The sequence below is a fragment of the Moschus berezovskii genome, chromosome 16 (assembly GCF_049115385.1).
Source record: "Moschus berezovskii isolate FMDL1 chromosome 16, NW_MosBer_1.0, whole genome shotgun sequence".
NCBI classification, from domain to species: domain Eukaryota; kingdom Metazoa; phylum Chordata; class Mammalia; order Artiodactyla; family Moschidae; genus Moschus; species Moschus berezovskii.
The window spans coordinates 55,260,138-55,275,110 of NC_142475.1; the positions used below are offsets into that span (position 1 = coordinate 55,260,138).

At 47.3% G+C, this 14,973-nt stretch overlaps 1 protein-coding gene across 2 annotated transcripts in view; it reads left to right on the forward strand.

Moving 5' to 3' along the window:
• Nucleotides 1-12,185: 12,185 nt before the first annotated feature.
• FAM135B (family with sequence similarity 135 member B) overlaps nucleotides 12,186-14,973 on the forward strand; it is a 161,219-nt gene continuing 158,431 nt past the window's right edge. For both annotated transcript variants that reach the window (XM_088844612.1, XM_055432024.2), the window contains exon 1: nucleotides 12,186-12,262. In XM_088844612.1, the coding sequence (XP_088700738.1) occupies nucleotides 12,186-12,262 (77 nt within the window). The remainder of the gene's footprint in view (nucleotides 12,263-14,973) is intronic.

Below are 14,973 nucleotides of genomic sequence, written 5' to 3' on the forward strand. Positions count from 1 at the left end.
CAATGCAGGAGACACGGGTTCTATCCCTGGGTCCAAAAGATCCCTTGGAGGAGGAAATGGTAGTCCACTCTAGTATTCTTGCCTGGGAATCCCCATGGACAGAGGAGCCTGGTGGGCTAGAGTCCATGGGGTCCCAAAAGTGTCGGACGTGGCTTAGTGAGTAAACAACAACCTCCTGTTCTACTCACTGAGCACCCTGTGCTGCCTCCTGGACTTGGTTCTGGGTTGGACCAGTGAGCATCCTTCCTTCCTGTGTGGTGCCTGCAGGAGGCACTGCAGCAAGAAGCCAGGACCACCACCACACTGCCTTGATTCTAACCTAAGTTTTGCTTTCTATTTAGCTGTGTGACCTCAGGCAGGTTGCTTAACCTATCTGTGAATGATCCATAAAACAAGAATGACCATAGCAGTATTTACCAGTGGGATTGTTGGGAGGATTAAATTAATTATACAAGAAATCTTAGAATTGGGCCTGACACCCAGGGAGCACCCAGTAAATATTAGCTGCTCTAATCATTAGAGGATGACTGTAGTGAGTAAGAGGGAAGCAGGGTTGGGACTGAGGGCCGAGCAGCTCGGCGCTTTGATGTCAGAGGGCAGCTGGCACGTAAGTTCTTCTTGAGTGAAGTGAGTGAGTGAGAGTCGCTCAGTCATGTCCAGCTCTTTACGACCCCTTGGACTGCAGAACGCCAGGCTTCCCTGTCCATCACCAACTCCCCAAGCTTGCTCAAACTCATGTCCATTGAGTCAGTGATGCCATCCAACCATCTCATTCTCTGTTGTCCCCTTCTCTTCCTGCCTTCAATCTTTCTCAGCATCAGGGTCTTTTATGATGAGTCAGTTCTTCACATCATGTGACCAAAGTATTGGAGTTTCAGTTTTAGCATCAGTTCTTACAATGAATATTCAGGGCTGATTTCCTTTAGGATTGCCTGTTTGGATCTTCTCGCAGTCCAAGAGACTCTCAAGACCCATCTCCAACACTGCAGTTCACATGCATCAATTCTTTAGCGCTCAGCTTTCTTTATTGTCCAACTCTCACATCCATACATGACCATTGGAAAAACCATAGCTTTGACTAGACAGACCTTTATTGGCAAAGTAATGTCTCTGCTTTTTCATACACTGTCTAGGTCGGTCACAGCTTTTCTTCCAAGAAGCAGGTGTCTTTTAATTTCATGGCTGCAGTCACCATCTGCAATGATTTTGGAGCCCCCCAAAATAAAGTCTCTCACTGTTTCCATTGTTTCTCCATCTATTTACCATGGAGTGATGGGATAGAATACCATGATCTTAGTTTTTTGAATGTTGGGTTTTAAGCCAGCTTTATCGCTCTCCTCTTTCACTTTCATCAAGAAACTTGTTAGTTCCTCTTTGCTTTCTGCCATAAGGGTGGTGTCATCTGCGTATCTCAAGTTATTGATATTTCTCCTGGCAATCTTGATTCCAGCTTGTGCTTAACCAGCCCAGCGTTCCTCATGATGTACTCTGCATAGAAGTTAAATAAGCAGGGTGACAATATACAACCTTGACGTACTCCTTTCCCAATTTGTAACCAGTCTGTTTTTCCATGTCCAGTTCTAACTATTTCTTCTTGACCTGCATACAGATTTCTCAGGAGGCAGGTAAGGTGGTCCGGTATTCCCACCTCTTGTAGGATTTTCCAGTTTGTTGTGATCCACACTGTCAAGGGCTTTGGCATAATCAGTAAAGCAGAAGTAGATGTTTTTCTGTAATTTTTTTTGCTTTTTCTATGATCCGATGGATGTTGGCAATTTGATGCTGTTAAAGTGCTGCGCTCAATATGCCAGCAAATTTGGAAAACTCAGCAGTGGCCACAGGACTGGAAAAGGTCAGTTTTCATTCCAATCACAAATAAGGACAATGCCAAAAAGTGTTCAAACTACCGCAGAATTGCACTCATCTCACACGCTAGCAAAGTAATGCTCAAAATTCTCTGAGGTAGGTCAGGGCAGCAGAATAGTCTGTGCAGAGCTAGGGAGGTGATGATTATTTTCTTAGTTAATAAATTAATTATTTTTGAGCTTTTTTGTTTTCTATTGGAGTATAGCCAGTTAACAATGTTGTGGTAGCTTTGGTGGACAGCAAAGGGACTTAGCCATGCATGTACATGTATCCATTCTCCCCTACCTGGGGGTGAGAATGATGAACTGTCTCAAATATTCTGGAAATCTGTGGGATCTGTGTGCTGCTGGCAGGTCGGGAGAGGTGGATGGGGTGAGTCCTGGGCTCAGCTGGGTGTGGCCCTTTAGAGGCAGGACTTAGAGAGCCTGGCTCTGGTGCCACCCCTGCATTCCTTGCAGGGACAGCTCTGTCACGCTCCTCTGTCTGATCAAGCACACGCTATTTGTGTGAACTGTCTATTATTTGTCCTCCTCCTTTCTCATATCATCTTATTTGTTTATTTTCTGCTGTGCTGGGCCTTTGTTACTGCACGGACGTTCTCTAGACGTGAGTGGGGTGACTCTGTAGCTATGATGTGTGGGCTTCTCCTGCTCTGGATCCCAGGCTCTAGGGCGTGAGAGCTTCAGTCGTTATGGTACACGGGCTTAGTTGCCCTGTGGTGTGTGGGATCCTTTCATTCCAGGGGTTGAAACTGTTGTCTCCTGCATTGACAGGCGCATTCTCAGTCACTGGGCCACCAGAGAATCCCCCCATCCTTAAATATCAACTGGCACCTCGTATGTGGTTAAGCATGTCACGTTAGGTGGGAGATGTTCACCTTTGGCAGTTGCACTTCAAGTGTGCTCAGCCCTCACAGGTGTGCGTCCTGTTACATCTCCATCCTCCTCACCTCTTACGCAGGTGAGACAATGATGGGCCAGCTCCATGGCCCTGGGACAGACATCCTGTACGATCCCCCTGGAGCACTCACTGTAGCACAGCCTAATCATATGTTGTCTTTTCTCCCTTTCCTCAACTCCTGACTTACATATGCACGTCTCCCTGGAACCTGGTACCAATGCTGACACATGCGAAGCCTTTAGTTAGCATCAGCATTTTCAGAATGATTGAACCAGTGGTCTCATCATGGCCACAAAGGGAGTCTGAGCAGGTGTTGCTGAGATGTTTATAAAGGGAAGCTTGTTTTTAAAAATTAAAAAGTGTAAGCTCATGATTAATTCATGCCCCAAAACACATTGTTGCCGTCCTTTTATGAAGATTAATATTCACGGCAGTGTGGAGGTTGCTATTTCAGGTTTGTTCTATATCACGCCTGCAGGTAGCCACCCTAATCCTTCACACTGCAGTGTGTTCATTCCTTTGGGGTCTTACTGTCCATCCTTACACCCTGTGACCCCATGTCCATAGCACAGCCCTGGTTTCCATTTTCCAGGATGCTTATCGTCCCCTTCTCGTTGGCCAGGGACTCACAGCCGAAGCTGTGCTGTTGTAGAACCATCATGACATTTATTAGCCCACAAAAATCTGGCCATTTCTTTTTATTGGAGTATAACAAGGAGATCAGTCCTAAAGGAAATCAACTCTGAATGTTCATTGGAAGGACTGATATTGAAGCTGAAACCCCAATACTTTTGTGACTTTATGGGAAGAGTTGACTCATTGGAAAAGACCCTGATGCTGGGAAAGATTGAAGGCAGGAGGAGAAGGGGACGGCAGAGGATGAGATGGTTGGGTGGCGTCACCGACTCAGTAAACATGAGTTTGAGCAAACTCTGGGGGATGGTGAAGGCCAGGGAAGCCTGGCGTGCTGCAGTCCGTGGGGTCATGAAGAGTCGGACAGAACTTGGCAAGTGCACAACAACGGGAATTGCTGACCTTGAGTGAAAGGCTTATTGTTTCCTTCAGTTATTGCTCATTGAATATTTGTGGTCACTGTCGAAATCATGTCAATAACAGTAGCAGCTGCTTGGAGTGTTTCCTGAGGACTGGCTCTCGCAGTACGTACTTAGTATACTTTACATATAAATTCTTCCATTCCTCACACTAGCCCTGCTGGGAAGGTCAGGAGCCCTATCCACAGATGGTAACACTGAGGACCAGAGAAAAAGGCACCTGCACAAAAGCAGGGAACGAATCAAGGCCAGGATCTGTGGCTGTGGCCGTTCATGGCCTTGATGTCTTCGCTCCTGCCTGTCAGTGCAGGCAGGTCTCAGTTTCTCTTTTGTGTTTCGGGGGGTCAGACTTTCTAAGTGCCAAGGCCTGTGCAGCTCTGTGGGTCACACAGCTGTGCAGCCAACAGCCCAAGCCTCAACAGAGACCACTCCTGGTGGGACGTGCTGACCCCTGGAGGTACCTGTGGTCCCAGAGGAGGAGGCGCCTGCAGCATCAGTTCTAAAGAGCCAACACTGAGACTTCCCTGTTGGTCCAGTGTTTAAGACTCTGTGCTTCCAATGCTGGGACACAGGTTCAATCCCTGGCTGGGGAACTAAGATCCCACATGCCATGTGGCAAAAAAAAAAAAAAGAAAGAAGTGCTGAAGCAGGGGTTCTCCCCTTCCTCTTGGCTCCCAGGAGGCTCCACAAAACATCATTTCACATCGTGTTTAAGTCCCTTCCTCTCTATTTTTGGCTGAAAGGGTGGCTGGGAGGAGGGCGGCCATCCGGGTGTGAGAAGGTTGATAGTGGGGGCTTCCAGATCTCGTGGGTGGTCCACATGGGAACAGCGCCTCAGGCTGAGTCATTGCTGTCTTTGTGAAGCTAGTGACAGATGTCAGGAGAATCTGATCCCTGAGCTCCGCGGACGGACGGGGCAGAAACACATAGCACGTCTGAAATGCCAGGCTTGACGCGTTGGGTGGGAGCCTCGCGGCTGGTGTTCACCGCCTCTGCTGTTTACACTGTGGCTTCTGGAAGGATAAACAGAGTGTCCTCTGCCGTGTAGCCACCATCAGGGACTGCCTCCCTCTCGGATGTTGGCTCCTCTCTGGAAGTTTCTTAAACATGATGGATTGAACTGCCTTGTGTTTCCTGCTCTGAGCACAGAAGGAAGTCAGGCTTGCATTGGCACTTAGAGCCATGAATCATTTCAGACTCCTAGGTCCTAAGTAGGGGCTGGCGCCAGGTGCTCAGAGAAAGTTTATATTTGGTTGGAAATAAGAGAATCAGCTCATTGATTCGTTTGCTTATCAGTGTGTGTGTAAACTTCCCTTGCATTTATTTTGTTTTATCCCTTCTCTGGTTCATCCCAGAAATGCTACTTCATGCTCTTCTCTACCATGTTTTCTGCTAAACTCACTGCATGCCCTTCCTTTAAAGAGCTCGCATTTTCTCCCCCATCTGTGCTGGGTTTTCCTTGCTGCTCCAGCTTTTCTCTAGTTGCAGAGAGCAGGGGCTGCTCTATGGTTGGGGGGCTTGGGCTTCCTTGCGGTGGCTTCTCTTGTTGCAGAGCACGGGCTCTGGGGCATCTGCGCTTCAGTAGTTGTGGCTCGCAGGCTCTAGAGCAGAGGATTAGTAGTTGTGGCTTGCAGGCTTGGTTGACCTGTGACGTGTGGAATATTCCCAGACCTGGGTTTGAGCCAGTGTCCCCTGCATTGCAAAGTGGATTCCTTCCCACTGGACCCCCAGGGAAGCACCTGGAACTTACATACATAACCTGAAAGATAGATGTACTTCCAGAACACAGGCTGGTCAGGGCAGTGGTGGCACAGCATGTTGGAGGCATAACTGTTGAGGAATGGTCCCAGGGGAGGTGGGTTGGACATTTAAGCGCTGGGAGCAGGTCAGGGAGGGAGGAGATATGTGAGCCACCTGGTGGGCAGAGCGGATCACAGTCACACAAAGGTAAGCCTTGTTCAGAGGAGGTGGAGTGCTTCGATGAGGCTGCCCTCAGAGCTTCTGGTGGAGGGGGGTGACAGAGTGGGAGAAGACAGGTTGGCAGGGCAGAGTGCCCCGGAGTTTGAAGGGCATGTCTGTCTTCTGGGCTCAGCCTGGGTTCTCCTGGTGGTTCCCCCACCCTCCAGGGTGAACTTCTTTGGGTGCTCAAGCTTGTCTTTGCTCTGTATAAACTCCTATTGTTATTATTAACTATTCTAACATTAGCCTTGTCCACTACTTATTGAGCATCCATCATGTTGCTGGAAATATATTAGTGTCCATTTGAAAAAATAGTCACTGCAAAATAGACACTACTTTTTAGGGTTGCAGATGTGGAAGCTGGGAGGACACAACCTTGTTTAACATGCCCTTGCTGCTGCTAAGTCGCTTCAGTTGTGTCCGACTCTCTGCGACCCTGTGGACTGTAGCCCGCCAGGCTTCTTTGTCTGTGGGATTCTTCAGGCAAGAATACTGGAGTGGGTTGCCATTTCCTGCTAGTACTTAAAATGGTCTGCACGTGACCTGTGTTTGGCAGGATCAGAGCTGCTGCTTTTTGTAGGCTTCTGTGTCGTCTTTCCAAGAGGTCACTCCCAGTATGCATTTTAAGGATGTGTGTGTGTGTACACACACACTCAGGTGTCCCTTCATGTGCGTGCATTTCAGGAGGTAGAAGGAGAGGTGCATTGCTGCCCACTCTGGCTGCATGCCTAACCTCTGGGTGAGCGCCACCATCACTGGTGGGCAGGGACCGGCTCTGCGCTGGGAGCTGCCAACAGCAATGGTGTTTGCTCCCTTGCTTTTGGTGCTTTTAGACTCTATCTGAATTTACAATTCTGTCATCCTTTTCCGAGGTTGTGAACCTTCTGTGCCTTCATGCCTGGGTTTTCAGATGCTGCCTAAGGCGAGCTCAGCGTCCCATGGGAAATAAGACCTCAGTGCAGTGTGGGATGCTTCGGTTGGCATTGTCTTCAGACATGAAAACTAATAGACACATATACAGCCCATTTTAATTTCTACACTGAAGGAAAGAAAATACTTTTTTTTTTAACATCAGGGGGGCCAAGTGGCTGAGGTTGCATTTGCTGTGATGTGTGGGAATCAGAGACATGAATTCCAACCTCCCCTCGGCCTCCTGCCAGCTGGGAGACCCCAGGGAAGCTCATAATCTGCCAGGGGGTCCAGTAACTCATAGGAGGAAGGCAGTTATCATTTCTTTCCTGCCATGCTCATCATATTGTTTTTAGGTTTTCTTCCATATCAGAATGGCTTGTACTTATTAAGCATGTATCATAGGCTGGTTGCAAAGCAGTTTCCAGTTGGGAAAACCAAGGCACAGAGTGCCTAAGGTCTTCCCTGAGGTCCTGTGGCTCTGAGGGGCTGATCTTGGTGCCTGAGAGACCGGCCAGCCTCCTGCAGGCTGCCCTGCTGGGTCTTCTCTGTACACCTTTATGTCAGGGTGCCTATTCCCGCGGGCCACAGCTGTGACCCGGCTCTCTCCTCTCTAGCCTGCTTCCTCTGATGGCGCAGCTGTCTGTCCCTGGTGCTCTGGGCGGGTCCCTGTGCTCGATTCTGCTCCTGGTGTCTGAAAGGATTGAACACCTCCAGGAGATGCTCCAATTTGGATCCTAAGCAATCCTGCCTGAAAACGGGGTGTTGGTCCACATTCCAGGTGTGAATACGGAGGCTCAGAGATGCAGCTTGGTTGGTCCAAGGTCCCGTTCAGAGGCGAGGCCCGGGGTTGGCATCTAATGCAGCTGGGGTACTCCCGAAGCAGGACACAAGCCTTCCTTGGAGGTGGTGCTCTCTTCCCAATGAAGAGATGCCGGCCTTCATTCCCAATGAGATCGTTTTCTTTGAATGCAGAGCTGATGCCCATTGCAGTGACCGGGCAGAAAAGTGGAGCTCTCTACCTCCTTAGAATGACTGCCTGGAGAAAACTGCCCTGGGGAGAAGGGCACTTGTGAATGCAGTTAAATGTGGTTATGGGAGGTCACAGGACCATTCCTGCTGCTTCTCTCAGACCAGAGGAAGCAGCAGGATCTGATGGAGTGTTCAGGTCCCCCTGGAACTTGCTGGGCTGTGCTCTGGAGTGCCTTCTCTGTCTTTACTTTCTGCTCTGTAGCATCGGACGGTCCTTTCCTGAACCTTCTCCACTTGCCATGTTGTAATTCTACGGCGGGTAATCTTTTGAGCACAGTAACTTCGCCTGCCCTTTTCATAAAGTCAATGCTGATGCCCATTAAGATCAACACGCCTTTTTTCATTTAATCTTTCAAAGGCCACACACTTTGAAGATTGATGTTTTAAGGGAAAGATTGCATTTTAAAGGAAGACATGTTTGTAAAGGGATTTGTTTCCAAGCAGTATCTAATGAGGTTTTGGCATCGTTGTATTTCTCCAAAATAGCCTTAATATTTTTAACAAATTTCCTCAGAGGCTCTTGAGGATGTTCTGAAACATTTTCTGAAAATGTAAGTCACTAATGAAACATTTAAGAAACATTGCAATGAAAAGTGCAAACAATTTTTCCACCTTAATTGACATGGAGGCCAGGCCTCCAGGGACCGCAGAACCTCTAATATAAAGGAGAGACTGAGTCTTCATTGGGTCTGCATTGCATGAGGGGGCTTTTGAATTTCTGCCAGTGGTGTTGAAGGCAGAAATAAAAATAGTTGCTGCTTCCACTGATGAATGATTGACGATTTGTCAGAAAATGACGGAAGTTCTTTATATACCTGATAATCTTCAATCCGCTGAACCTCCTTAATGCGCTGACTTTCTTTCACCATACCCGTGGAGAGATGGGGCCTGGCAAGATCACAGGGAGGAAGAACTAAGGGGAGGGGATTCAGACTCAGCTCTGACGTGCAGGGGGAGGAGAGTTTTGTGCCCGTGTTACCAAAAGAGTGTGTGTGGAGTCTGGCTGCTGGCCGCTCAAAAGCCAATAAACAGGCCAGGTGGGTGGAAAGGAAAGTTTGCTTCATTTCAGATGTTGGCAACTGGAGGTGGGGGGCGGGAGGAGGGTGGCAGACATCTGTCCAAACTCTGACTCCCCCCCACCTCTGGCCAAAAGCAGGGGGTGAGAATTCTACAGACAAAGTGCAGAAGCAGCATAGTCATCTCTAACAGTCACCTTCAAACTGGTCATCAGTGGTCTGACCAGCATCATCTTGGTTGTTTCAGGTGCAGTCTCCCTAATTAATATTTAATTGGTACAGTTAATAGTCCTAACGTTTATTTCTGTTTCTTTGTGGCCAGTTCTCAGAACTGTGGCAGCAATGTCCTGGTCATCATGTAGGTAACCTCTCCAGCTGGTGTTTCAGTATCTATAAGACAGCTCATAGGATATGGCCCAGGCTATTCTCTACAGCCCTTGAGAAAGAACTAAAGGCCCTAACTCTGCTTAATGACTGCGTTATTATTATTTAGGCTCCTTTGACTGATTTCCTTGGTTTCCCCATTTCCCACTTCTCTGATTAAATTTAAACTTTGACTAAAATTTTCCACAGACGAAAGGCAGGCAGAGGGCATGGGGGTGGATTGGGGAGGGGCAAGGACCACAGAGTCCTGCTCTGTTTCACTTGAGTGTGGAAATAGTCCCGCAAGAGGATGGTGATGTGGTCAACCAGGTGCCACGGGCCTGGGGAGTCAGACCGGTAAACCACTGCTGTCACTGAGCTCTCCCCAGGCCTCAGAAAGACCAGAGAGAGGACTGGAAACAGAGCCAGTGATTTTGGATTCCTGCAGATTCCTGCACCTCCTTCAAAGTGGACCTAGTGGTTACCAGCAGAATCAATGTGGAGTTTTAAAACTGATATTTTGAATGTGAGCTCATCACCCTCATTGACTTACTGGGTGTTGGCTTATAGTGAACCACGTCGTGTTAAAAAGGAAAAGGCAGCTTCTCAACAAGAAGCTGTATTTGCATCTACACCTTCCAGGATTGCATCCTATTAGTCCTGAACTGTAGGAGGGTAGGGTGTGACTTCCCAGGAGAAAATATTCTGTATGATATTTTCTATGTGTTATTAATTTTTTTTCTTCTAAATGTTAATTTCCCACTCTAAAACAAGACACTGGCTATTCTGCAGGTGAGGCATGGTGCTGTGAAACTGGAGCTGTGGGCCCCTGGGTCAGTGTTCTTCCCTTGCGTGGCATGGATAATCACCTGTGTGCATCGGGGTCAGTACTACCTGCCTCAGAAAGGATGTGAAGAGGGTATGAAATAATGAATGGAAATCCCTGATCCTATGGGTGTTGGGGTGTCCTGTTCCTGCCCTCCCCCTGATCCTTTCCCCTAGGAGCAGAGATCACAGAGGGTTCAGGCATTATTGGAACTGATATCTACAAGCAAGGGTATCAGACACCTTTGCCAGCTCTGCAGTATTTCGAGAATTGAGACCGAGAGGGGTGATGAGAAAGAGGGGAAGTTGCATGGTTCCTGTTTAACGAGATAACAAAATGAAGCTCAGAATGGCTTTATTCGTCAGTCCCTCCACTGAGCTTTTACTAGAAATGCCTTGAAACTGAGCAGTTGGTTCTGACCTTGACTGGCTCTGATGCCTTTGGTAGGACTGGGGCATGCCTCAATGGCTCATCCATTAAGGAAATAGGTTTTTAACACATTTTCTGAGTTTGGCCTTTCAGGCTCATCAGCTTGAAATTCCATCCTGCAGAATTTATAGAGTTTGGGTCCTAATATCCGCTGCATTTTAACATGGTATGTGGAATCCTGCGTCTTCAGACACAGTGCCCCAGATGGCACTCTGGCTGGAGCTGAGACAAAGCTGTTGTTGTTGTTTAGTTACTAAGTCTAAAAGCCTAGTTAATCCCTTACGCTCTTATTTTTGGGTCTGGCATAGCATGACCCCGTTACCTGCAGTGAGGTTGGATTCTGAGCCCCAGCAATGGTGGTCTGGTCCTCCAGGCAACTTGGGGGCAGAAAGAGGGGGGCCTTTGAATGGAAACTGGGGTGCCAATCCTTCGCCAGACAAGAGAGACTATATCTCTTCTTACTCCCTCCTTATTCTCTCCCCCTTCCAAGATCATGCCAGGTACTATTATGACCTATTTAGAAACATCAAGTTCTTTGAGGCTTCCCAGGTGGCTCAGTGGTAAAGAATCTGCCTGCCAATGTAGGATACGCAGGTTTGATCCTTGGAGATCCCCTGGAGAAAGGCATGGCAACCCACTCCAGTATTCTTGCCGGGAGAATCCCCTGGACAGAGGAGCCTAGTGGGCTACAGTCTATGGGGTCACAAAGAGTCTGACACGACTGAACGACTAAATAGCAGCAGCAGCAACAGTCCCCCGGAACCTGCTCAATTGCAAGGAATTTGAAGTAATTACCTTTTAGCTTCCTCCTAGGTAGCTTGATTGTCCCATTACACATGGTAGTAAACAGAGGCTGTTGATGAAAGCACACACCATTAGAACATTCTAAAGTCTCAGAGGGACTTCAGGTTAGAGACTTCTTGATCTCTTTCCTTATCTGCCATATGGGGCAGTGTTCTTCTGGGACTCTCCCTTGGACTGCAAGGAGATCAAACCAGTCAATCCTAAAGGAAATAAACTCTGAGTATTCCTTGGAAGGACTGATGCTGAAGCTGAAGCTCTAATACTTTGGATGGGAAGAGGCAACTCATTGGAAAAGACCCTGAGGCCGGGAAGGATTCAGGGCAGGAGGAGAAGGGGGTGGCAGAGGATGGGAGGGTTAGATGACATCACCGACTCAATGGACATGAGTTTGAGCAAACTCCGGGGGAGAGTGAAGGACTGGGGAGCCTGGTGTGTGCTGCAGTCCCTGGGGTGGCAGAGAGTGAGACGTGACTTAGGCACTGAACAGCAACAGCAGGGACTGTGCCAAGTGCTCTCTGTGGCAGATTTATTGAACCTCCCCCTCATCTATGAGACTTCTGTGCTGTTACCAGTCCTTCCATCACAGATGAGGAAACTGAGGTTGGGCGAAGTTCTGTGACCTGCTCAAGGCCACACAGTAGAGCAGGGATTGTTGCATGGTTGGTCGTTATGCATGTGCTCGTACCCAGATGTCAGTGCCCTCAGGCACTGTCAGGTAAGGAAGGGCAGGGGACTAGCCCGGTTTTGGAACCTAGGGTATCTGGGTCTGAGTCCTAGTTCTTAGAAGTGTGAGCTGTTAGGCATCATGTAAATCATCTCATCTCTCTATGTCTTTCTTCTGAAAGGAACCCCCCCTGAGTGATGACATCCAGTGGACACATTATGGTGCATTGGCCAGACGCTCTTGTCCGTCTGCATCAGCGCTGCTTGGGGTCCAGTTGTAGAAGCCCGGGCTGTCTGTGTTTGGCTGATGAGACCTCAAGCTCTTCATTTCCCTCTTGTTTTTCTAGGTAATGAACCAAGAAGATCATGTCTGAAGTACAAGGAACGGTTGAGTTTTCTGTAGAGCTCCATAGATTTTATAATGTGGATCTGTTTCAGAGAGGGTGAGTACACTCCCACTAATTGCGCTCCTTTATACCATTGTTTGTTTCTTTCTCTTGTTTTGTTTTTCCTCTGGCAGGAGGTGGTGGTGGTGAGGAGAATTCAGAGGGAATTTTGGATTCATGAGGAAAGAATTTGTGTGATTTTTTTTCCCGCCAAGTAGAAAACCCAGACTTTTAGTGCATTTGAAAATGAGCCATAAGTTGACAAAGACCAGAAAATGCTAATTTCTCTCTTCCTCCTGCACCTCTCCCTACTTGCTCTTCCCATTAACTCTGTCAGTCAGCATTCAAGGAAGGTGGATTTATTGGAAATGAAGCTTGCCTGGGTAACTCTGATAAAAAAGGTGTCTGCAGGATCAATATTTGTAGAGGCCAGCTCACCAAACCACATATCATACACCTGTACCCAGATCGCTCAGAAACTGAGAATTTACAATGTCTTTTAAAAATACACAATTAAAATACAGCTGGGTTCACTTTTTGAGGATGTACTCTGACTTCGGCATTTGAGTCCCACACTGACAAAGAATGACCAGTTCATCAAAGCCAACACTTAGACTGAGAAATGTGAACTTACATATGGATTTGTAACTCTAATTATTAATAATGCACCTCATCTGAGCTGTATATAGACCTTCAGATATTGACCGAAGCTTGTGTGAAACCATTATTGTTAGCAAGACGTTTCAAAATGGCACATCCAGGGCACAAAGAGAGCTCTGTGCGGTGGTAAGACTGGTTGACAATGGATATGGAAGTCATGAGTCACCCAGTAAGTCTGTGCCACTCTGCTTCGCATAGCTACATGGTTTGGGGAGGTGTCCTGTTTAGCCCTGTTCACTGATAAAGTCTAATATTGAATTGGGCAGAGTTAAAACCAGAACTGTGAATCACTATTCTATGTTTTTTTATATGTATATTTTAATGTATAATACATGTAATTTTTATTATTGTTTATCACCGTACGCATACTTACCACTGTATATCTCTGTTATCTATGTTATTTATGTTTTGATTACTGTGTATGTTATAAAAAGTTATGTGTTCCATTAATACATAAAATAATTATTTTTAAACCATGAATTATCATATTCCTTAACTTTAAAATGCCTTTCTTACATTTATAACACACATACCATTTATGAGTAGAACTGTGCATGCATATGATTTATAAATAAACACACATATATTGGGGCTGCATGCCTGAAAATATTTTTATAGGTAAATATGCAAATCCTGAATGCTTGGAGACCACTGGTCTGTCTCATCTCCCAGAGCAAGGAAGACTCTCGCAGCTTTTTTTCAGCTCTTAATGCTGAAAGAAATTTCATGGAGTCAAGGTGTGTGGAAATCTAGGCACACTTCAGTGTGGATGGGGGCATAATTGTATGATCAGAGTTGCTTGAGAGTGGGTTTCAGTTTAGCTTCGTTCAGGAACAGGCCAGGGCAACTTTTGGATGAAGTCCGTTAGACTTCTCAGGGGTGGATGTCAGGAGTTCTAAGATCCCTAAGGTCCCATCTCTAGGAAGACCTTGATGTAGATGGTCCCCAGCCTCCTGGATTCTGCGAGCAGGGAGCTGTGGACAGGCTGGGCCTGATGCTAGTCAGGATTTTGCCTCTGCCAGGGGAGTTCCTGACAGGCATGACCCCTGGAGCTCAAGGGCTAAGTGTTTTTCTGCTCTGAACTTCTCAGGCACCCTGTGTATGTGAAATGTAATTACTTTCCTAGCAGGCAGTCCATGGGGTGTGATGCCTGCCATCCAGACCTCGTGGGCGCAGTGGGGGCCTGGGTGAGAGATGGCGGATGATCTGCTGATGTCGTCAGAGAGAGAGAGAAAGTGGTCTTGGGGGATGTGTGCGCCATGCTGTCCTTGGATGGCAGAGAAGAGAGCTGGGGCTTGGAGAAGAAGGAGCGTGTCCTTCTTTGAACTGTGTTTGACTGTGGTCATCTGTGTTCCACTTGGTTTCTCCAGTTAATGAGAGGCTTCTTGAGCCTCTGTCCAGATATGCCAGTTCATTTACCCTGTCTGCCAAGATGGACAACCCTCTTTAAAAAAAATTATTTATTTGGTTGCACTAGGTCTTAGAACAAGTAGGATCTTTAGTTGAGGCATGTGGGATCTAGTTCCCTGACCAGGGATCAGACCCAGGCCCCCTGCATTGGGAGCATGGAGTCTTAGCCACTGAAGCTAGGGAGGTCCCAGCCACCTCCCCCACTCTTGATTTGCTGTGAGATGCTGTGTTGTATGAGATGCTGTGTTGAAATCACGTGGATACGGAACTGAGAATACTGAGTGGGGATTTGTCCTGATCAGGGAGTTACTTGCTTACAGCACTTTTATGTTTTATCATTAGTTTTTTCTAGTTCCAGAATGTATACTGCTTTTTGGTGATGCTGAACAAACAATCAACTTGAATTTATCTCAAGTCTCTACTGAGGTGAGCTCAAGGATTTAGGGCTAAGGGCTAAGGTGCATTCTCAAAGGAAAAGCATCTCCTCAGACCAGTCAAAAGCTTCATGAATGGTCACCTCTGTACTTGGTGGTGAGGCTCATTCTGATAAAAATGCAGAGCTGGGAGGCACTGGGGAGCCTGGCTGTGGGTCAGACCTGGCTTTGAAGTCAGCCTCTGCCACATATAGGCTCTGACAACATGAACCAGCTATCGTTCTAAAATGGTGATGACAAAGTCCATCTTGTGGGGTAACCTGA